The 24,074-nt window shown below is 39.3% G+C and overlaps 1 protein-coding gene across 1 annotated transcript; it reads left to right on the forward strand.

Annotated features, from left to right (window-relative positions):
• The first annotated feature begins 714 nt into the window (after positions 1-714).
• SH2D1A (SH2 domain containing 1A) lies at positions 715-22,554 on the forward strand. The gene is made up of 4 exons (XM_047844106.1): positions 715-1,048; positions 14,639-14,702; positions 19,416-19,560; positions 20,830-22,554. The coding sequence occupies exons 1-4, from the start codon at positions 912-914 to the stop codon at positions 20,868-20,870; spliced, it is 387 nt and encodes a 128-aa protein (XP_047700062.1). The 5' UTR covers positions 715-911; the 3' UTR covers positions 20,871-22,554.
• The last annotated feature ends 1,520 nt before the right edge of the window (positions 22,555-24,074 follow it).

Raw genomic sequence — 24,074 nt, forward strand, 5'->3', positions numbered from 1 at the left:
ACGATTTAAAACAAGCTCTATGCCCTGAATGCTGAAAGGTGGGCCCTGTATGTCAAAGGGCATATATGAGTCCACATAAAGACAAAGCACCAAATGAAATGATTCATTCTCACATCGAAGTCTCATCAGACCAAAAATCTGGAACACCTTCGGACATAGGCTGATTTTTGTTTCTCCATCAGCACTCTGGGATCTCAGACAAGAAAGTAGGAAAAATCAGTATTTGCTCAGGATCAGGATCACTCGAGAGGAGTAGGAAGACTCGAAAAGGAGACTTGCCCCACGTTGGCTTTTCACCTACGACTTGTGACTGTGGAACAGCCTCCTGGCTGTGCTCAGTAGTGACTGCACACCAATAGTACTGGTAGTTTCTGTGCTTTGGTCTGAGAGCTTTTGGTTCTTTCATTCTCTGTCAGCATGTCTCCGCCTGGCATGAAGGCCATGTACAAGTTGCCTCTATCATCAATCTCTTTGAGGACTAGTTAAGCTAAGTCATCCCTGGTGGCCCCTGGGAAAAATGCAAGAACGGAAGCATTAGCAAGCATTCCTGCCTGTGTGCAAGGGTCCACCTTGGTAGTCCACCCCCAAATCTTGCAAGGACCGTCTTCCAGCGGGCCTCCCCTGTCCTTCTGAACCCTGTGTTGGGGGTGGGGGTGGGGGCGGGGAGGGGGATCGAACATTGTGGCAATAACCAAGCTTCTAAATTGCTGAGCTGGTTTTCATTGAAGTGTGAGAAGGAGGTTTTAAGGCAGATAGACAACATCCTGTTGTTGGGGAGCTCCTCTCTCTTTTTCTGCACATCTGGCTGAACTGGGAGTCAGGTGGCTGACTCGCGCCCGGCTTGCAGCAGCGGTCGTGACAACTGCCTTGCACCCGTCCGTCGCCTCAGCGGCCCGAGAGTCCCCCAGGCCATGGACGCGGTGGCCGTGTACCATGGCAAAATCAGCCGGGAGACGGGGGAGAAGCTCCTGCTGGCCACGGGTCTGGACGGCAGCTATCTGCTGAGGGACAGCGAGAGCGTCCCGGGCGTGTACTGCCTGTGTGTGCTGTGAGTAGGTCGCGGTGGCCCGGGGTGGGGGGGGGGGGTCGGGCCCGAAGAGGGCACCTGCTTGGGGGCGCACGGGTGGCGTGGGCGGGAGGCGGTGGCAGGCGACGTCCAGGCCTCCTCCACTGACCACATGATGGCCCCGAGGCCTTCCTCAGGTCCAGCCTAGGTCGGTGGTGGACCACGCTTTGGCTTAGGCCCCTCACTGAGGATTTCGCTCCCCGGGCCCTCACTCTCCAGAAGGGCCACCCCCTGGTCTTTTGTGGCAGCTGCTGAGAATGCCCTTTGGGGTGGGGAAACACAGCCTAGAATTTCCTTTGCTTCGAGAATGATCCAGGCTCCCGACTTCCCGTTTTGACCTCTAGTCGAGGCCTGCAAGGTGGAGCCCTGGGATGCTGGACTGGCCAGAATGGGGGCCACCAGCTCCTGGGAAAAGGAAAGGGCTCTCTCCAGACCTCCGTAAATGGAATTGAAGGCGTCCTCCCAAAGGAAGAGGACAGGGAGAGGAAGAAGACTAAGAAATGAAATCTTAGAGTGCAATGCCCGTTGGGTCGCGGTGCTGAGAGGGGTGTGTTTGTAAGGAAAGCTCCCTCTCTGCATCTGCTTACTTAGCTTCCTCTAGCGGAGATGTGTGTGGGGGCATGGGGTTCCAGAAGTAGGACCCTTCTTGAGAAAAAGCTAGGACTTACAGGAGTGGTAAAGGGCAGAGCTGAATCATAACAAGGGTGTTTTCCCTCCATGCCCTTAGACTAGGGCATGCCTTAGTCTAACACCCATTTTGAATCAAATGCACCTTCGTCTTGGCTCCAGGGCTCCGGGGTCAGGGTCAGGATCTAGCAATCCTGCGCTAGTCTGATGGTAGGCCTGTGACGGTGGCAAGTTAACCTCTCAGTGCCTCACTTTTCTTGTCCATAAAATGGGTATAATAATACTACCTAACTCCTAGGATAGGGAGGATCAAATGCGATAATGCCAGTGAAGAATTTAGCACTGGGCCTGACACGTCATAAATGCTCGGGAAGTATAAGCTAGTGTTATTATTTCTGTATTTGCTTTCAGTCGAGTTCTTTCAGTGCTCGTGGGGCATTTCTAAGGAAGGACCTAGCTCCATCACTTTTTTTGTCAGCAGAATAAAAACACCCATGAAAACACCTACGCTGCGTAGTGGGTTCTAGTCGGAAACAAAATGAAGGAACGGGCTTGGTAGTAATTTTGATACCTAATGAGACACTGCAAGATTGTGAAGTACTTTCTGGGTCAGTGAAGAGAGATCCTACTGAGGCGGTTATTAGACGATTTTTGCTGTTTATCGTTTTTTCTTTTTTCACGTGGTCAAGCCATGCATGTGGTAACTCTCGGGCCATGCCAAATACATTGATTCTACGGGCTTCAAGAGAAATACGTGGAAGCAGGTGAATCTCTTGGGCTCGGATATTTTTTTTTCTCCTTTTGAGATGCAGTTGACATACGATGTTCTATTAGTTTCGGGTGTACAGCATAGTGGTTTGACAATTCCGTGCATATTACAAAATGCTCACCGCGATCCGTGTAGTCCCCATCCGTCACCATACAAAGTTATTACGATATTGTTGGCTGTACTCCCTGTGCTGTGCTTTTTCATCTCCGTGACTTATTTATTTTATAACTGGAAATTTGTACCTCTTCATCCCCTTCACCTATTTTGCTCATCCCCCCCATCTCTCTCCCCTCTGGCAGCCACCAGCTTGTCCTTTGTGTTTAAGATTAGGTTTGTCTTGTCTTTTGGATTCCGCATATAAATGAAATCATACGGTATTTGTCTTTCTCTGCCTGACTTATTACCGTAATACCCTCTAGGTCCGTCCATGTTGTCACAAATGGCAAGATTTTATTCTGTATTTTATTCTGTTGATGGACACTTGGGTTGCTTCCCTATCTTGGCGATTGTAAACAGCCATTATTGTAAATAACGTAATAAACATAGGGGGGCATATATATATATTTTTTGAATGAGTATTTTTGCTTTCTTTGGGTAAGTACCCAGTAGTGGAATTACTGGATCATGGTATTTCTATTCTGTTTTTGAGGAACCTCCATACTGTTTCCCATAGGAGCTGCACCGGTTTACATTCCTACCAACAGTGCAGGAGTGTTCCCTTCTCTCCACATCCTTGCCAGCACTTGGTATTTATTGTCTTTTTGATACTAGTCTTGGGCTCAAATCTTTATGGTATGCTTACATTATTGTTTTTGCCCAGTGGAAACTGGGATAGGTAGGTCAGCGAAAGCCAACTAGTCTTCTTAGGCTCTTTTCTTATCAAAAGAATGTGGAGGAATGAGTGGGCAAATGAAAGGGGCTTCTTTAGAGAAGCTGACAAGGGAGGTAATGAACCCCTTAACCTAGAGGTTAAAAAAAAACTTAACTTGGCTCTGAGGAGCTCCACAGTGTGTTACTTTTTTTTTTAATTTTAGAGAGAGAGAGTGGGAATAGGGGCAGAGGGAGAGAGCAAATCTTACGCCGGCTCCACGCTCAGCACGGAGCCCCATGCAGGGCTTGATCCCACGACCCTGGGATCATGACCTTCCCCGAAATCAAAAGCCAAAGCTCAATCGACTGAACCACGCAGGTGCCCCTACAGCTTGTTACTTTTGCCTCTTGCCTCAGAGACCACTTCCTTGACCACCCTCTCTGTGCCTGTCATACCCTAGCACTTTATTTTTCTCCAAGGAGCTTTAAACTATCCGCCATTTGCTTGTTTACTTCTGTATTGCTGTGTTCTTTAGCAAAAATGGAAACTGAGTGAAGGCAGGGACGTTGTCTCCCACACCAGGAACACAACCTAGCACATAGTAGCCATTATGAGGCACATTATGAGGCACATAGACACACGGTAGATATTTTTTAAATAACAAATGAATTGCCATGGCAAATAGTCTTCTTTACTGCAAAGAGCTTTGGACTGATAATCAGGAGGCCAGGGTGTGGACTCTGGGGAAGTCACTCAACTTCTGTGGGTTTTGGTCTCCATAGCTGTTAAATAGGAATCGTAATGTGTGCCTACCTTCTGCATAAGAGCTGTTGGTAAAATTTGCAAAAGAGAGGACAACTTTAGCCTTTTGCCCATGTAGGCCAAGGCCGCGGAAGGAATTAATTTAGGCAGGGTGGGAAATTCTTAACCATTTAAGTTTTTACCCAAAGTGAATCTTGCATAAATTCAGTTTTTACGACTCTTAGTTCTCCATGCAAACCTCACTATGAAGTAGCAGAATAAAGTAGGCAAATTGGGAGTCCCCTAGCATGTCTTTTGATGGACACACTGGGGCCTCAAAGTCTTAGAGTGTGATTGCCAGACCGAGCTACAGAGGGAAGACACAAGGGTACATTGTCTTTTATGAAAGTTTCTCAATCTTTCTGAGCCAAGGGTCCCTTTTGATAAACATAAAAATTTCATGCCCCCATTTTAGTACTATGCTGTAGTAACAATAATCAAATTTTATCTTGAAATAAACCATGTACTCATTTCAAACCAAAACCTGTATGCGTATGATATGCAGTAGAAATAACAATGTAAATGGTGTCATATACTCATGAACAGCAAGATCTAGCTAAAAATCATGAATTGATTGTAGAGTTCACTCAGAATAGTTTTTCATTTTGTGTTCTGTTTTTTCCCATTATCCAAGAAGGTTTGGCTGAGTTTTAGTTTTTGTATTTTTATTGTAGAAATAACGCATTACATGGGCCTTTCAAACTGTACTTTACACTTTCAAACAACATTTGCTCCTTTCCCTGGTTCTGAGCCTTTTCCTAGGTTCAGTTTTGGAAAATTGAATCTTATAAAGTACTGAAGGTGTTTTCCATTGATAGAATTGCTCACCTTCTTTTAAAGTGAGTTTTCCTTTTGGTTATTTTCAATACATAAATCTAGTTTTTTGTATAATGAGTCTATTAAAAATAGATCCTAATACTTTTTCATATTATAGAAAATTTGAAAAATGTAGAGAATGGAAATGAGGGAAATCATCTATAGTTTTATAAGCTACAGACAATTGTTGAAAATTAAGTGAATCTTCTTTCTTATTTTAATAAATTGCTCTGTAAACACACATGTGCTCTTACAATAGTGTATTCTACTGCATTTTCCATTTAACATGAAAAAAACCCCATTCATATGTAATGTTCTTACAAATGATTTTAAGACATTATTTTTAATGGCTGCATGATAGGTCAGCCAGTAAATGTACTATATTTTCCTTAACCAGTCATCTATTATTAGACATTTGAATCATTCCATTTTTTTTTTTTGCTGTTATGTCCTCATGATTCATGTTTCAGTCCATAAAGATTTCCTTGTATTTATGATTACTTCCTTATAATGAATTTCAAGATACGTAATTTCTAGGTCAGGAAACATTAGCAGCTTAGGATTCTTGATATATGCATGATCACCAAATACTTTTTCCTAAATGGTTATGCAAGTTTATATATATGCTCACCAATAATGCATGAGAGTGTCCATTTCGCCATCCCCTCCCTAGAAATGGGTATTCTTGTTAACAAACATTTTCCTTGAAACTTGGTGTCTTACTCTTTATTTCATATTTCTTTGTTTAGTGAGTGTCTTTTCTATGGTTGGTAAGCTGTTGTATTTCCTTGTTCATAAATTGGCTCTTTGTGTACCTTGCCATTTAACCATTTGGATCTTACTATTTTTCTTAACACGTTATTAATTTTTATATACAAATCATTGATGTGTTGCAAGTATCTTTCCTCAGTTTAGTGTTAGCCATATCAAACAAGTTAACATTTAGTAGTTAAATCTGTCGCTCATTTTCTTTGTGTTTAATGTCTTCCTTTGCTTCCCAGCCTAGAAAGTTCTTTCTCCTCCAGAGATGTCCTAAAACTTCACTTCAGTTTTGTGTTCAATTTATGGTTTGGTTAGTTTACTCTTTGATTCCATGTGGAACTTCATTTTGATGTGGGGAAAGGATCTAATTTGAGTTTGTTTCAAAATAGCTAACAATTGTCACAATATAATTGTAAATAGAACTTCCATTCCCCATCAACTTCCTAGCCTACTTTACCATATATTAAACTCTAACATATAGCAGTTATTGTTTCCCAGCTATTTGGCTTAACTGATCTATTATTCTTGTATTGCTAACACTATAGTATGATAAAGTTTAATACATTTAAACAATTATTTGCTCTTATTTTTTTCCAAAGATTTTATTTTTAAGTAATTTCCACACCCAGTGTGGGGCTCAAACTCACAACCCCGAGATGAAGAGTCACGAGCTCCATCGACTGAGCCAGCCAAGTGCCCCAATTATTTGCTGTTCTTACTTGTTGGTTCTTTGAGATGCAATCTAGAATAATTTTTTTTTTATTTTAAAAATCCCATTGGGATTACATTAAACTCATTTAATAAATTAAGGAGGAATTGTCATCTTTAAAGAATGTAATCTTCCCATCAGAAAACCTGATACATCTCTCCACTTCTTAATTTAAAAAATTTGTATCTATCAATAAGGTTTTGTAGTTTTCTTTTCATAGGTCTTGCACATTTTTAAAAATGTATTTCTCATCATTGTGGGTATGAATGTGTGCGTCAGTTTTTTTTTTTGTTTCTATCATAAATGGGATTTTCTTTTTCCACCATATTCTTCTGTTGCTTAAGAAAGTTACTGACTTGGCATATTTTTCTTATGTTCATCCGATATACTAAAAGTGCTCTTATTAATGTAAATAGGTTTTATTTTATTTTAGGGTAGTTTTTTAAAGTTTATTTTTTTATTTTGAGAGAGAGAGAAAGAACAAGCAGGGGAGGAGCCGAGGCAAGGAGAGACAGAATCCCAAGCAGGCTCTGTGCCATTGCAGAGCCTGATGTGGGGCTAAAACCCTGAACCGTGAGATTAGGACCTGAGCCGAGATCAAGTGTTGGACGCTTAACCGACTGAATCACCCAGGTGCCCCTCTTTTAGTGTAGTTTAGTTTATTCTTTTTGGTTTTCCATGTATATTTTCTTTTCATTGAGGTATGTACACATGAACTCTCACAGTCCTTCTCTTCTTACCCTCAATGCAGACAGCCATGGGGAAAGTCCTAAATGCCCAGCGGGATAGTTTGATGGTGATAAGAGAAAGACCAGTTTAAGATATTTAAAATAATTAGTTTGCAGAAATGGTTTATTTCCATAAGTAGCATTCTTCTGTACATCCCTGACTTTGCTTGCTACCTATCTGATGGAAGATTTGGAAGCAGAAATGCTATTATATTCTTTACAAGGGCACATAATGAAGTCACTTGACATGTATGGCTTTGGATAAAAGGATAATTATCTTTTTGTCCTTTGAGATTAAAGGGATGACTGGGAATAAAGTGCCTATCAAACCACTGAACTGGAGAAACGGGGGAAGGAGCAGTGATGAAATCAAATTCCAGTTTACCAGTTGCAATAGAGGGGAACATCGTAGCAAAGAACTCAAAAGAATGAGAAATGATTACTTAATTTACAGTGGGTTTTTGAATACAGTTGGATATATGTGTTGGTGCCTCATTTATCTTCATGATAATTTAGGTCACCAGAGTTATTTTGGATGTTCTGAGTAAATCTATTAATGGCAGAGCAAGCCTGAAAGGCAGCCTAGGATTAAAGTTACATCCCCTACATCAATGGACATTTCATAGGCCAGCAAATCAAGTGCTGATTCTGGTTGACAATGCGAAATTGAAGTTGCAAGATTAATCTGAGGATGTCATTTGCCTAAGTGAAGGAGAAGTCTGGGTCAACCTTTTTTGGGCTCTCCTCAACTGGCCTCGTCCCTCCAGCCCCTTCTTTCTTTCTCCCCCTCAATGTTTGCCTCCAGCCCTGAGGCCAAGAAGGTTCCCTCCCTTTTTGAGACTTGTGCTTTTGGCATCATCTTAACACCAATGTATTATTAATTCATTCCCTCTGATATGAGAGGGGCAGCATAGATCTTTCAGCCAGACTCTGGGTATGCATCCCAACTTTGTAAAACTAGCTGTTTTACCTTGGGCAAGTTACTTAAACTTTCTGTATCTCAGGTTCCTTATCTGTGAAAAGGGAAATGGTAATAATAATAGTACTTACCTAATAGGGTTAATAATCCGCAGAGGATTATTACACAAGTTAATATTTATAAAGCTAACATGTGGTAGGTGTTTGTTACTATAAATAAAAGGTCTACAAATAATTGCAATACAAAGTTAGAACATCGTAGGAATACATAAATATGTATGTTATGTGGCAGTTAAGGGGAAGAAGACGTGATATTTATTGTCATGACTAATCGAAACTGGTTTTACATATTTTTCCCACCAGAGTTGAAGCTGAATGACTTGATGGTTCTGAAAATTCAAGTTCACTCTGAAAAAAATGAAGATTGAACCATAGGAAATTCGGAAATTTCTTGAATCAGAGTATAGTCTCAATAATGATGGCTTTCTATAGGATATCATTTTTTTGGGTATAAAAGTTCTGAAATATTTGTTAAAAAAATCAGTCACATTATAATTGTGCCTTGAATTTTGCACATAGCATTAAGCATTATTTTGTAAGCATGAAGGAGTCAGATGTAGCTAAACTTTTTCTTCTCTGTAGGCCTTGAAGTGGTATAAAGAAGGAATTGATGTGGTTTTGTTAGTTCTAAACCAAGATCTGTCCCCAACGCTGACCCTTTGAGAAAATAAGTAATAAATCAGGTTGCTTTCTTCTCATTCATTTCTTTAATTAAGTGATCTCTGCCCCCAACATAGGGCTTGAACTCATGACCCTGAGTTCAACAGTCGGATACTCTACCCACTGAACCAACCAGGCACCCTCATTCATCTCTAACCAGGGCACTTTTTTAAGGGTTGGGACAACTTTTGACAAAATAAAGGCAAATTTTAATTTTGGCCGGGACTGAATCAACACATGCTTTGTAGTCATTAAAATGCAAAGTATTAGTTAAGAAAATTAATGACAATAACAGCAACAAAAAAACCTCTGCTGTTGTCTACCAATTATTCGTTTTCTAGCTTTTTTTCTTCATGATAGATTTTGAATTCCAGGCTAATCAACAAGTCCGACAAAGATTTGGTGGAGCAAGGAAGTTAAAATTACACCACATTCTTAGTTTGTCTGTATTAATGGAAAGAGTCAGAAGAAAGATAATCCTAAAAGGGATATAACAGGGGCACCTGGGTGGCTCAGTCGGTTGGGCGTCCAACTTCGGCTCAGGTCATGATCTCACGGTTCGTGAGTTCGAGCCCCGCATCGGGCTCTGTGCTGACAGCTCAGAGTCTGGAGCCTGCTTCAGATTCTGTGTCTCCCTCTCTCTCTGCTCCTCCCTCACTCATGCTCTGTCTCTCTCTTTCTCCTTCAAAAATAAATAAAAACATTTAAAAAATTTGAAAAAAAGGGATGCAACAGTTTGAAAAAATAAATTATATTTTTCTGATTTGTAACTTGCTTAGACTAGATTTCTAAAGCACGAAATCATAATTTTGCTAATTTTTCTTTAAACAATGTTATTAGTCATGGGTGCCTGGGCGGCTCAGTCGGTTAAGCGACGGACTTTGGCTCAGGTCATGATCTCGTGGTCTGTGAGTTCGAGCCCCAATGTCAGGCTCTGTGTTGATAGCTCAGAGCCCAGAGCCTGCTTCAGATTCTGTGTTTCCCTCTCTGCCCCCTCCTGCTCGTGTTCTGTCATTCTCTCTCTCAAGAATAAATAGACATTAAAAAATTTTTAAAAATGTTATTAGTCACATATAACTTTATAGGAAAAATTAATATGCAAGGATGCATTTATATGAGTTTAAATTTACTTCTAGTTTGTATACATACAGGAATGGGTCTGAATAGTTGTAATCGGAGTGGGGTCCACGTCTTTCACATACCATAATTTTATATTAACATAATCCATGTGCTTAACATTCTTTGAAAAATATAAGAGGGTTCTAATCCCTTTGAATTTTGGTATAATTTTGAATGGTTCTTTCTGTTACCATTTTCTTATTTTGAATAACATTCTTTATTTTGGGGTACTTAGGTTAATTCTATTTTTTTCACCATTAAAATAGAACTACTACGAAAATCTTTATGAAACTGCTTTGTCCCTTGATTCCTTGGAGTGTGTGAAGATAAGCAAGGTCGTTCAGTGGGTCGAAAATATGCACGGTTTTATAGCTCTTATTATAACTTTATTTCCTAAAACAGCAGTTTTTCAGTGGACAGGGAGAGAGTATGCATAGTTTGAAAAAAACATATTCAGTATTTTGGTTTAATTTTATGTTTTAATGATCATTCCATAATTCAAGCTACAGAAAACAAAACCATGAAATTTTGTTGGAAAAGAAGTCAGCGGTTCAGAAACACGGCTCTGTGGAGCCTTTTGAAACCATTGAAAAACCTTCAGCTTATGTTTATTTTTTTTCTTTTAAACAATTTATTTTGGAATTAAAAATTTTTCCTATTGAAGGTATAATTGACACGCAGTGTTATGTTAGTTTCAGGTGTACGATATAATGATTCAACATTTCTGTACCTTACTCAGTGCTCATCACGGTAAGTGTCCTCTGAATTCTCTGCGCTCTTAAAGCGGAGACTGACTCTGGAGGCGGTGGCACAGAAGTGCCCGGGGCGAGTGGAAAGAAGCCAGCTTGACTTTGCAGAAATTGCCGTCAATAATCCCATAGGTGTGGGCATTCTCTTTGCATTTTAATCTGCCTGTAACTGGAACGTTCTTACAAATCACCTGGAGATCTTGTTAAAGTACAGATTCTGATTCGGCAGTTCTGGGGCAGGGCCTGAAGTCCTGCATCTCTAACAAGTTCCCGGGTGATGCTGATATTATTACCCTGGGAATGTAATTTGGATGGCACTGTTTTAGAGCTCTTCCATCCACGACCTTAGGGTAACAAGAGTTGACACAGGGGATCTGGGTCAGTTCCCTCAGTGACATGAAAGTGGAAGAGATGAACTACTGGCTTATCTGAGAGGCGAACCGATTCTGCTCATTCAGAAATCTGAGCGGCGGGGGAGTAGGAAATTGTTAATATTAGGTGGGTTAATCACAAGAAGTCTTAGGTGCCACTGACATTAGGTTGTTCAGAGACTGAAGGAGGGAAGGGCTTTTGAAGTGGTACTCAGGTTCTTGCTGCTTAACTGAAAGTGAGATAAGATCAGATTCGTTAGGAAACAATTTTCAAAACAGACTCATTTATTTTGACTAAATGAAGATGAATGATAGTAGGGAGATAGATTCTTTGTATTTTTTAGAGGCTCACTGTTTTAGAAAGTGAAAACTGGTCACTTACAATTTTGCTTGCATTAGTGCTGAGATTTTATTTTTTTTTTAATTCTTTTTTTTCAACATTTATTTTTTTTTTGGGACAGAGAGAGACAGAGCATGAACGGGGGAGGGGCAGAGAGAGGGAGACACAGAATCGGAAACAGGCTCCAGGCTCCGAGCCATCAGCCCAGAGCCTGACGCGGGGCTCGAACTCCCGGACCGAGAGATTGTGACCTGAGCCGAAGTCGGACGCCCAACCGACTGCGCCACCCAGGCGCCCCAATGCTGAGATTTTAAATAATGCATTTCCATATCACCTTTAATGATACCGAATTACTGCCCTTAATCGTTTCCCATAGGAAAAATGGAACTAAGGACCTATGTTGTTTCTCTGCTTCTATCTCCATTTTGCTCTGTGACTTTAAGAAAATCACTTAAAGCCCTATGTTTTGAGTTCCCATGGTGAAAAATGGAAATCAAAGCCCTCACCTTGTTCCCTGTAGAGTACTTACTGAAATTGGAGGGTTTCGAGGTGGATTTTATTGCTCAAAAAAACAAAAGACTTTAACAATGTAATATTTTATATTTACTTAGCATGTTTTATATATATGCATACATCAAGCTATTTTATATGTGATCTAAAGATGCTGACAAACCTTCATAATGAAAATGAAACATTTCCTGTAACCACACCAGCAATTAAATTGATTTTTTTGGTTTCACAAATCGGATGAAACTGATTATAGTCTTTTAGAAGTATTTTTTTTTGTTCTTTAGGTAATCAGTACTGATGAATATTGATTAAAGATATAGTAATTTAATCCGCATATTTAAGGACTTTTAGTTCTAAAGGGAATTGATGGTAAGTGAGGTCAGTTATTCAAGGATGACCTTCTGTCTGGAATGCTTTAGAATCATCTGTTCTTTAAAGTTTAAATATATGTGTGTATGTATGTATGTAGAGTGTGAGCTGGGGAGAGGTGCCACAGGAGAGGGAGAGAGAGAATCTTAAGCAGGCTCCACACCCAGCATGGGGAGTAATGTGGGACTTGATCCTATAACCCTGGGATTGTGACCTGAGCCAAAATCAAGAGTCAGATGCTCAACCGACTGAGCCACCCAGGTGCCCCAAATACTTTTTTTTTTTCTTACCAGAGTGTAGCATGTATTCGAACCAATGATTTATATTGACCCAAACTTGTACCTAAGAGTAACAATCAGAAAACGGATAAAATAAAATTCTGTTGACTCAGAGAATTGGATCCATATTAATATTCAAACTTTGAAATAATTCGGAACAAAGTTTACCCTACTTTTCTATGAAGTAAAGGTTTGTTAGGCAAATTAAACAGCATTATCATAGATAGTAAAATATAATCAATAATCTACATCCATTATAGTATGGGGACCAAGAGCTGGGGCTCTAGAGTCAAACAGGCCTGATTCAAATCCCATCTTTGTTGCTTGATCTCTAGTGTGGTTTTAGTTACTTAGCTTCTCAAAGTCTTGGTTCCCTCATCTATAAAATTAATTTCACAGTATAAAGGTCATAGGATTTTTGTGGTGTCCAAAAGAGATAATTCATGTTCTATGGACTGAATTGTATCCTTGTCAAATTCATATGTTAAAACCCTAACCCCCAATGTGGCTGCATTTGGAGATAAGCCTTTGGAATATAGTTAAGGTTAAATGAGGCCATACAGGTGGGGGTTTAATCCAATAGCATTGGTAGCCTTATGAGAAGAAGAGGGGCACCTGGGTGGCTCAGTCGGTTGGGTGTCTGACTCTTGATTTCAGCTCAGGTCATGATCTGGGGTGGTGGGATTAAGCCTCGCATCTGGCCCCACGCTGAATCTCTCCTTCAGATTCTCTTTCTCTCTCTGCCGCTCTTCCCTGCTTGCGTTCTCTCTCTAAAATAAAAATAAAATAAAATAAAACTCTTGGCATCAATTATACAGATATACAGTATGCTTACACACTCAGTGATGGGGGAGAATGTTTACCCCATCTAAAGGACAAACTGCTTTCAAGTACTTTAGAGGACATTTTTTGAATTGAAATTACAATTCTTACTATGTTATATTGTAAAGTAGCCATAATAGTAATATTGTGGAAATATAGTATTATATTAATTATATTTATAATAATAATTATTATTACTATTAAGTGGACCTTGCGGTACCTTATCCCAGTGAAATATTTTTCACCTTAAGGCTCCATATGTACTTAAAAATAATTTGATGACACCTTGTTAAATCTATTTAATAATTCATGATTTTTACCAATTACAACAGGTCTCTAGCTTCTTCTTGTCCAAAATGGCTCTCAACTAGACAAATCCTTAAGAGTATGAACTCCCACATTTTATTTTTTTATTGCTTACAAAAAAATTTTTTAATGTTATTTATTTTTGAGAGAGGGAGAGACAGAGCGTGAGCATGGAAGGGGCAGAGAGAGAGGGAGACACAGAATCTGAAGCAGGCTCCAGGCTCTGAGCAGTCAGCACAGAGCCTGACATGGGTCTTGAACTCACGAACTGTGAGATCATGACCTGAGCTGAAGTTACAGGCTTAACCAACTGAGCCACCCGGGCACCCCTATTTTATTTTATTTTATTTTATTTTATGTTATGTTATGTTATTAATAAAGAAGATTATTATGAGGTGCCTGGGTGGCTCAGTCAGTTGAGCGTCCGACTTTGACTCAGGTCACTATCTCGTGGTCCGTGAGTTCGAGCCCCGCGTCGGGCTCTGGGCTGATGGCTCGAAGCCTGGAGCCTGCTTCCAATTCTGTGTCTCCCTCTCTCTCTGCCCCTCCCCCGTTCATGCTCTGTCTCTCTCTGTCTCAAAAATAAATAAACGTTAAAAAAATTTAATAAAGAAGATTATTTTATTTTATTTTATTTTTATTTGAGAGAGAGGGAGTATGTGAGCTGGGGATGGGCAGAGAGAGGAGAGATAATCTGAAGCAGGTTCCATGCTCACCCGATGTGGAGCTCGAGCTCACAATCGTGAGATCATGACCTGAGCTGAAATCAAGAGTCAGACGCTTAACTAACTGAGCCACCCCGGTGCCCTCTGAGCTCATACATTTTAAAAAAAGGAAAAGATAAAGAAAGCTCTCTGGAAACTGTGATTAGCCAGATATAATATGCAAGCAAATCAGAGCCCCCAAGCTTTTCTTCCTACGAATGCAATGGTACCATATATGTGTGTCCCAATATATGTAACATTCCTATGTAATCGTTAAGCTCAAATTTAGAGCATCTGTTGTTCTTTTGGAATTTTCCAGTAATGGAGGTTTATTCTTTCGCAGGTATCAAGGTTACATTTATACATACCGAGTGTCCCAGACAGAAACAGGTTCTTGGAGTGCTGAGGTATAGCTCTTTTATTTATTTTTTGCTTCTGGGGATATCAGGGAGGTGTTTGAAATTTAGGCTGGTTTTATAAAAGGGTTGTCAAATCCTACATTTCCCAAATATTCATGAAATTCAAATCACTAAAACTCCAACCCAAAACTGTTCATGGATCATTAAGAAGGCTTTAGAGAATTTTTGTTCCAGTTCTGTTCAGCCACCATTGTATAGAATGGTCTCACTTTGGGGGAAAGATAAAAAAAGTTGAAGGATTGTGTCAAACTTTTAGTGCCTATGCAAAATTTTGGAAAGCATATACAAAGTATGTAAAATGATTAAATAAGCAATTATTTACCAAATGATACCAATATGTGTGTTGTTTCTATAGTGGATTAAACAAAGTGAACTCCTGTTTTCTAAGAGCCTATAATATGCTTAGGGAGATAGATACAACATGAATTAAATAGCGATGTGAGAGCTCAGAGTTTGTTGTCAGCTATATCTGGGTTCCAGATCTGGTCCCCCCCTCCTCCCTGACAGGTCTATGACCTTGGGCAGGTTACTTTTCTTTGAACAGATCTCTCCATCTGTGAAATGAGCCTAAAAATAGTTCCTTACTCATAGGGCTCATTTTGAAGATTAAATGAGATAATGCATATAAAGAAAGCTCTTAGCCTAAGGACCTGCACAGTAAGCCCTAAAAAAACGTGACCTCACCCAAATTGCTGAACAACATAATTGTATATGTTTATTGCTATGTTATTTAGCATAGGGATTCAAAGAAGGGAGGATTTTTCAAGTATTAGTAATCAAGACTGCTGTATATATGGAGGCCAAACTCCCAGCTGAGCCATGTGGGAAGGACATGGATAGGCAGAATGAAATTAGAGGAACATTGCAATGGTTTTCAAGGTATGCTCCACAAAATTCTAAGGTTCTTCTATCTGGGTGCCTTGGGGTTGCCAGGGGGTGGGGGCCAGAGAGAGAGGAGGACATAAACGGGTATGCTTTTGGGTCGCTGATTCATCTTTGATCTGAGCAGGTCACTTTTGTTTTGCTTATCGACTGGGGCTCGAATACGATTTCATGAGAAAAATGGGCTCTGATGGCTTTGAAAACACTTGAAAGTCACTATGCCATTACAAGTAATGCTTGCAGAATGAATCTATTTCCATGTACCAGGGTACTATATCACATCTCACCGATGTAGAGGTCTCAGCAACTGAACCTTTTGACCTCAAATGCTTTCTCTGATTTCGGACTCCTTAGAAACAGTCTGTCCTTATAATGAAAGCACTTCATCATGAGCGATTTGAAAACATTGATGGGAATATCTCCTGTTAATAATTCAATCTGCGTGTTTAAGAAATTCTAAAGTCTAGACTTAAATAGCTGCAACTTTACAAATTCATCAGTAAACTAGAAAGCCCAAGTTGCAGACTACAAATGTGTTGAACTACTGAGATGAAAATTGAGGGCAAGTTTTCAAACACATTGATGCTCTATATAGTAAAGAATTTATTATTAATAATAATTACAATTAATAATTTATTATTAATAATAATTACAATTAATACTTAATTTATTATTATCACAGATAATTAATACTACAATACTAATTAGAGGAAAAGCAGTACCATTTCTAATCAAAACTATACCTGTTTATATTTAAAAATTCTCTGTATCGCTGCAGAGATGATTGAATAAGAAATTAAATTTCATTTATTATGAAGCATAATTGTGTTGCTATGTACATATATATATATATGTATACAATCTGAGTAGAAAAAGCCCTTCTCCCTAGAGAAGTAGCCTTCATCTGCTGAAGAATACTCTATGGAAAGGATCTTAAATTATTAGGGTTTAGCTAATCTTGTCTTTAAATTTGTTTTCTTCTATTTCGAGTATAACATCATATGCAGATTGTTACATGTTTATGATCACGTTAAGGGAGAAAGGGCTTATTGGACATAAATGTCCTTTCATCCTGTTGTCTGGTTTGACCCCGTTTATATAATAATATTGTAATTATCTGCGCCAGGAGAGCAGAAGATTGGCATGTTTTCTCCAAAGGGGAAAACAGTTTTAAAAAATGCTTTAGATTTATTTTTGAAATGCATATTGCATTTTCTTCCCATCTACTAAATTTGCTTTCGTAGTTATGTTTTTGCTAAGGGAATATTAAACTAGTGTGTACTCTCAGAGCTCATATCACCTGACTGGAAGAAATTTCTCTAGAGCATATTGAAGACCAGCTGTGATCCAAAGCATGTTTCCATGGATAAGTAAAGAGATGACAGTATGGGAAAGGTGCAAATTTGAACAATAGCCAAGTTCAGTGGCAGAATGGGAGTTGTCAGTGGTACAATTCTTATGGCGAACGTGTTTTCAAAATTGGTTAAATGACAGATGTTTATACTGCTTTTTGGTGCAATGCTTTGGTTTGCCACACTGCAGGAAAAATCATGGCAGTAACACTCCATCCTCTGCACAAAGATTGTGCTAGAAATCTAAGTAAGTCTGGGATTTGTTTCAAAGAGTGGAATGAAATTTGAACCCGAATCCACCGAATTATGAAAGACACACATTGTGTTAATTCCTACTTTTAGAAAGACTTTTAGGTTTTATCATTGCTTAGTGTGTTAACTTATCTCTTGTGACTCAAGCTAAAATTTTGCTAAATGGTTAATTTAGAGAATTCTACAATCAATTATCATTTATTGATATGTGCGTTGTCATCAGTACACTGTAAAAAAATGTACCAACCTCCCCCCGTGGACTTCAGTGCCTTTGGGCTTTTCTGGATATTTGATCATCAGTAGATGCTAAATAATTTTCCTTATTAACCTAAGCAAAACGCTATGAATTAGGGCAGTCATTTGCCAGCAAAACATTGCATCCCAAATTCAAATTACACATCCAGTGCTATTATTCCTTTCTGTTAGTGTGGGTAATCAAGTGTTAACTACATATAAGTCCCCATAAAAAAGATGCTTCTGTTGATAAATGGTTTTACAAGCCACAAGAACAGCTAAAATGATGTGTGGTTTGAAATATTTCCACACTGAGGGAGTGTATAGTTTCTCTTCTGGCTGGTGACTCAAACTTCTCTAGAAACTGTCTGGTCTCATCGTCTCTGTTGGTGAATTTATTGTGGGTGTTGGCTTGAAAGACAAAAGACTAGGTTCTGGGATCCGGAGCCAATTCTACTTCTGGTTATGTGTGTGACCTTGGGCAAGCTGAATTATCCCTTTGTATTCGCATTTTCTTATCTGTCAGATGGGAATAACCAAATCAGCCAATCACTGCCAATGGGTGAGGAAATAGTGGAGGCAAATCACGGGAAAGTGCTTTGAAATGAAAAAGTGCTCTAAGGGGGATATAAGGAGGTATTTTGTGCCTGTGACCTGCCTGTGCAATTTAGAGATTCTGTCTAGGAGCCCACAAACTGGAGCCCTGGAAGAATGGCCGTGGTGCTTTGGATGAGGTCTCAAGTCGAGTTCTGGGAAGGTGTTTTGACCCAAGGGGCGGAGCCGAGTGCGAGAGTGTTCTACATGTACTGAGGCTCCGAGCTGTGCGAGCCTGTGAGTGACACTAATTTAAAGCTGAAAAGAACTTTTTCGATGCTTTCAAAGAAAGATCCCTTACCCCAGTGGAGGAAATGAGGGAGTTACTATAGACGGTGTGCTGTCTTCAGCTTTTAGTGTAGTTGGGCTGAAGATTTCAGGCCAGCCTTCAGTTTTTTCTCATTAAATGCTAACAAACAAACAGCTCCCACCTCAAGAGCCTTGCAGATGGAATCGCTGGAAAACAGCTTTCTAAGAAAAAACCTAGTCATTGTTCAATCGCTTATAGCAATACTGTTTTATTTTATGTAAAATGACAGTTTTGAGCTGATGCCTGAAGCTGGGCTCATCAGCTTTTGCAGGAAATTGTTGTTGATTTCAGCCGTGCCTTTGCAAGCGAGTTGATGTTGGGAAAGGAATACATTTTAATAGTCACTTGCAAATAATGATCCCTTCAAAAGCAAACGAACAAATAAATAAAGGTGACCTTAGATAGTCTTTCATTTTCGTGTCAGAGAGAAAACCTTGTCACGGTGAAGTGTTGGCGGAGAGCAGTTTTGGGGAGGATAGGGAAGTTTCCCGAGGAGGAAAATATTTCCTGTGAAGGATGAAGCAGACATATGGTGAGGGGAGAGAGAGAGAAGGACTAACTAGCTGTGCGTTGTGTGTATCCTTACAGTCAATTTTTAATTTCCTGTATAGCATTTTATAGTGTGGAATGATGACAGGGAGGATGGGGTGGTGGTGGTGGTGGTTGTTTGGTTTCTCAGGCTTTTTATTAATGACCTGTACGATCTGTGTTTTCTCTGTATTTAACTGCATCCTCTCTGTTGGTGCATTCATTGTGGGTAATGGCCTGTATAGCCTTAGAGGCTCGGTATGTATGATGGGTAGCAGGCAGGAAGGGCAGGGCGATGAGCAAGAGCTTGTACAAACTAATACCACCCCCGGGAGAACTGAAATGACAGCTCATTAGCTCCTCTTGCAGGGAAGTTCAGCCAACCAAAGTAAGCTCTTCTAGAAATGTTGTTTCCTTTTTCCTGATGTTTTCAAATATTTGAACAGGTCACACAAATGTTGCCTTTCTAAGCATCCCTCACGCATTTCGTAGGCCTACTGGTATCATTAGGAGGTACGTGAATAATTTGCTCGGCCTTTTATTTTCCAGACGGCCCCCGGGGTCCATAAAAGATTTTTCCGGAAAATAAAAAATCTCATTTCAGCATTTCAGAAGCCAGATCAAGGTATTGTAATACCTCTGCAGTATCCAGTTGAGAAGAAGTGCTCTGTTAGAAGTGTACAAGGTACTGCAGGTACGGTTTACTGTTAGTTTTCGACAGGGTTTGGAGGCTCGGGGTTAGAAGTTAACCTATTCACAAACACAGAGTTATGGGAAGTTCTGTAAGAAACATGCAGTGGGTATTGCCAGCCAATCAAGTGAGAGGGGGCTACTCACGTGCTATGGTTTCAATATGCTATACTGTACGCTCCTAATAAAACTCTGGGAAAGTATAACAAATTCTATGAGCCCACATGCAAACTCGTCCTTTTCTGTCTTATTCTCCGTAGTCCCTTTTGTCAAAACGGAAGCACCATTTCCCTTTGCTGATTCGGACACAAACAAATGTGAAAGATGGGACAGTTTGGAAAACACCCGGGCCGTCCTTTACCTTTGCTCAGGGAACTGTATTTTCCCTTCAGGGATGGAAAAGCTAATGTTAGCTTGGCCCACGCCATCCTAAGTTCTGAATTTGTGGTGCTTGAATTAATGAAATTTTATCATAGCAAAAGGAAATTGAATTAGTACACTTTATGATGCCATAGGCACAAATTGTTACATCTCCTGAGCAAAGCTCTTTTAGTGTATGTATCAAGCTACCGACAGAATACCGGGCAATGTCTGCACTTAGCAGATATGTGATTGTTTACTCATCTGTTGAAAGGGGTTAATCACTTGTTTGGAGTAAGAGGATATGCCTTGATTGAAACAAGGCATATTTGTGATAAAAAAATGAGTTGTTATGTCCTTTTTTGACAGGGACCAAGGCGTAGCCATAAACCGACAATTAGACTTAAGTGCTGAATTAAATTAATGAGTAGTTAGCCTTTGTAATAGAAATGTAAATAGAACTACAGTTTACAAATTACAAACTACAGTTACAAACTATCCCTTTCTGCTCACTATTCCATTCTTTATAAATCAGTTTTTTTCTTTTCTTTTTTTTAATGTTTATTTATTGTGAGAGAGAGAGAGTGAAGGAGGGGCGGAGAGAGAGGGAGAGAGAATCCCAGGCAGGCTCTGCACTGTCAGCGTGGAGCTCAATGCGGCCGTTGATCCCATGAACCGTGAGATCATGACCTGAGCCAAAGTCAAGGGCTGGACGCTTAACCGACTGAGCCACCCAAGCGCTCCTACAACTCAGTTTTAAGTACTGGTTGCTTGAGCTATATCACTGTGTTGTATCTTTGTGAGCTTTATGCCGTTGGAAATGTCATGATTGATTATAAGTTCAAGTTAACCCGTTCAAGTTTATAGCTTGTAAGTTTATCTTTTCTTGATTTTTGTTATTATTTTTCTTTAGGGAGAAGAGAAGATCCTGATGTCTTCCTGAAAGCACCATGAGGGAAAATAAAATACCTTTACTTTATTTTCTATAATTTAAATATATGCTAAGTCTTATATATTGTAGATAATACAGTTCAGTGAGTTACAAATGTATTTCTAAAACCATCATCGTCCTGTAATGGAAGTATCTAGCATGATGTAAAAGCTGAAATGGACTTTGCCGATAATGAGGAGCTTTGAAATGAGGACTGGGAAAAAAAGAATTCCACAGGTTATTTTCAGTTGTATTTACGAACGGGAAATGATTCAAAACACAGTGATACCTTATAAAAGATTAATGTCAATTCTTGCCAAATACAAATAAAAATAACCCTCAGTTTTTCTCAAAAGCACCATTTTTTAGTGAAATATTATTTGACAGCTACTGATTCTAAGACGTCTTGCTTGATTAGATGTCAGGAAGCTGGTTCGTGTCCCTTGTCTTTGTCGTGCGTGGTTCTAATTAGGTATTATGCTCTCCACTAGTTATGATGGTGAAGACCCTTAAGGGGAATTTCTGAAGTTGTGCACTGTGTGTTAAAACAAGTACTAGATAAAGAGTGAAGAATTTCTGTTTAATTCTGAAAGCAACCTTCTTGCCTAGTGTTCTGATATTGGATAGTAGAATCCACAGACCAATCTGGAGTTTAAAAATCCCATAATTTAAAATATGCCCTAAACGTTTGTTAAAATTGAAATTACATTACAAATCCAATGAAAGAGACTTTTTTTTTTACCATCTACCTCTGCCCCAGTTGTTGCTACTCCGTGTAAAACCTAATTTTGAGAGGAAGCTTCGGCATCTGGACTCATGAGTAGCTGATTTACAAGTGGTCTCCCTATTAGCCCCCACCAGAGCATTGGAAACCTTATGGTTATGTTATTTCTCAACAGTTCCAAGTAATGGCAACCTGAGAGCCAAGATTTTACACAGTGACAGATATTTATATTTTTCTGGCCACATTTATATTTTCATGACTTTTGTGATTTGATTATATATCAAGCTGTTTCAGGGCTCCTGGAATTCATTCACTCAACAAACAGACTAGGCACTGAGGTAGAGAAGTAAACACCCCCAGTCCCTGTGCCTAGGCAGTGCACTGTCTAATTGGACAAGAAAACAATAACGATTTTAAAAAGTAACGCGGAAAGACAAAAAAAAAAGACAATGAAAAGTGATAAGCACATGGTAAGTGAGGTTCCCAATGTGCAGGTAGATCTGTTGTTAGAGGCCAAATGAGTCAACATAAATACTCCGGTCCATGGTCTGTAGGAAAATGCTAAATTCTATTGTAAACTAATAAATCGGAATTCTGGCTTTTACATGAGTGGGGGTGAGCTTGATGAACTGCCGAGAGACAGAGCTACTCTCCGTGCATTGGCAAGATCTGGCTTCTGAGCATTTAGCATGGATGCAGTGGGAGTGCAAAGGTGGAGGTTGGCCGTGATCATGTATTGTGGGCCATTTACCATTTCTAGAAATAAAAGGATCACTTTAACTTGTAAAGGAATTCGGAAAGCTGACTTTCAAAACCAAATGTGTATGTTTAGATAATTTTTCCTTATTTGTGGCTTGGGTTTAAATTTTAATAGGCATAACTAATTTTTACTCTAACTTGTTCATTCTGGAATAATCCTAAATATATGAATTATGTTTGCATGTTTCTTTACCAAAGTCTTTTTTGAAAAAGCCTTTTTGAATCCTGAATCGTCTTTCATATTTTAATAAAGTATTTGAAAGCTTTATTTACCTAATTTGTCTTAAAATATTTTTAAAAATATTGAGAGGTAGATGCTATTAATATATGAAAGCGTTGATGAGGGCCATCTTACTTATCTTATTGGACAGATTCACTGAAAAAGGTAAGTGCTTTTCTGAGTTTGCTACTGTCAAACTTTCCAGTCCACTATCTTCTTGTGCTGGCCTTTTATTCATAATTTTTTTCCCACCTTTCTCTCCCAGAATAAGCTTTCTTGCTATTTCCCAGTACATAATAGCTTGTGCCTTTACAGAAAGGTCATATCCTTGCCATATCTAAAATATTGCCATGCTAACATATACCTGTAAGATGCTGAGTCAAGATAGAAAAATGCACATATATTTCCAAGTGTACACCTTTCTTCAGAAAAAAAAAACTGTGTCAGCAAGCCCACAGGAACATGACAGTTTATCAAATAGTCATTCATTTCCTCTGAAGTTTGTTCTTAAGAGATAAGGTCAGTAAGGGAGACAAGCTTAGGTAATTGTCAGTTTGGCTATTACAAGCAAGTAAGCTTTGTGGTAGTACATAGGTAGAATAAGTCTATAGAAGATGCTTCTGATTAAGACTTCTAGTGTAAATGAAGCGTTGGGTTTAAGATGTTATTTGCGGTAGAATGGATAGAGAATTAAAAATGTGAGAAAATAGTTTTAAAATCTGTTAAGGTTTAGACATCAGCTCACGTTTTATTTGATTCACTTTACTGAGTTCAGAATCCAGAGCCTATTAATAATAAAATCCAGATTTGCCCTTGAGCATCTCAAGGTTACAAGATGCCTAGTCTTCCTATGCGTGAGCTATAAATTCAACGTCGTCCCCTATGGTTGTCCTTGCAGTAAATGGGATCCCATTATTTGAGGGTTTGCAGCTAGGTGTGAAGTTAAACTACCTAGTTTGGACACTTATGTAATTTGGGGTCATTGGCCAAACTTGTAGTAAAACGCTGAATTGTCACCATTAGGCCATTTGCCTCTTAAATGAATATTCTTGTGTAGAAAGATACAAGAAAACTGATTGACTGGAGAGAGCCCATCAACATAAACTCGAGATCTGAATTTTTTTCAGCTCTGTCAGATTATTCGAGTGGTCTTAGGTAAGTCAGTCTGTTACCATTGTTGCGTTTGCCACGTTGGAAAAATGAAGTCTCGCTCACCTCCCAGGATTACTCAGGTACTAGAATTGCATAAATTTAAGGTAGTAATATTACTAAACATTTAAATAGCATTGATATTCGAAGATCTCTAAAAGTGAGGGTGAATAGGGAAGGAATATGGAGAAATCTGTCTCCTTTAATAATTGTCTCAATGTAGGAGCTCTTGCTTCTTTTTCTTTTTTTTTAAGTTTTTGTTCATTTATTTCGAGAGAGAGAAAGCACGAGAAAGGGAAGGGCAAACAGAGAGGAAAGAGCAAGAATCCCAAGCAGGCTCTGCACTGTCAGCGTGGAGCCTGATGTAGGGCTCGA

This window comes from Prionailurus viverrinus, chromosome X (assembly GCF_022837055.1).
Source record: "Prionailurus viverrinus isolate Anna chromosome X, UM_Priviv_1.0, whole genome shotgun sequence".
Classification (NCBI taxonomy): domain Eukaryota; kingdom Metazoa; phylum Chordata; class Mammalia; order Carnivora; family Felidae; genus Prionailurus; species Prionailurus viverrinus.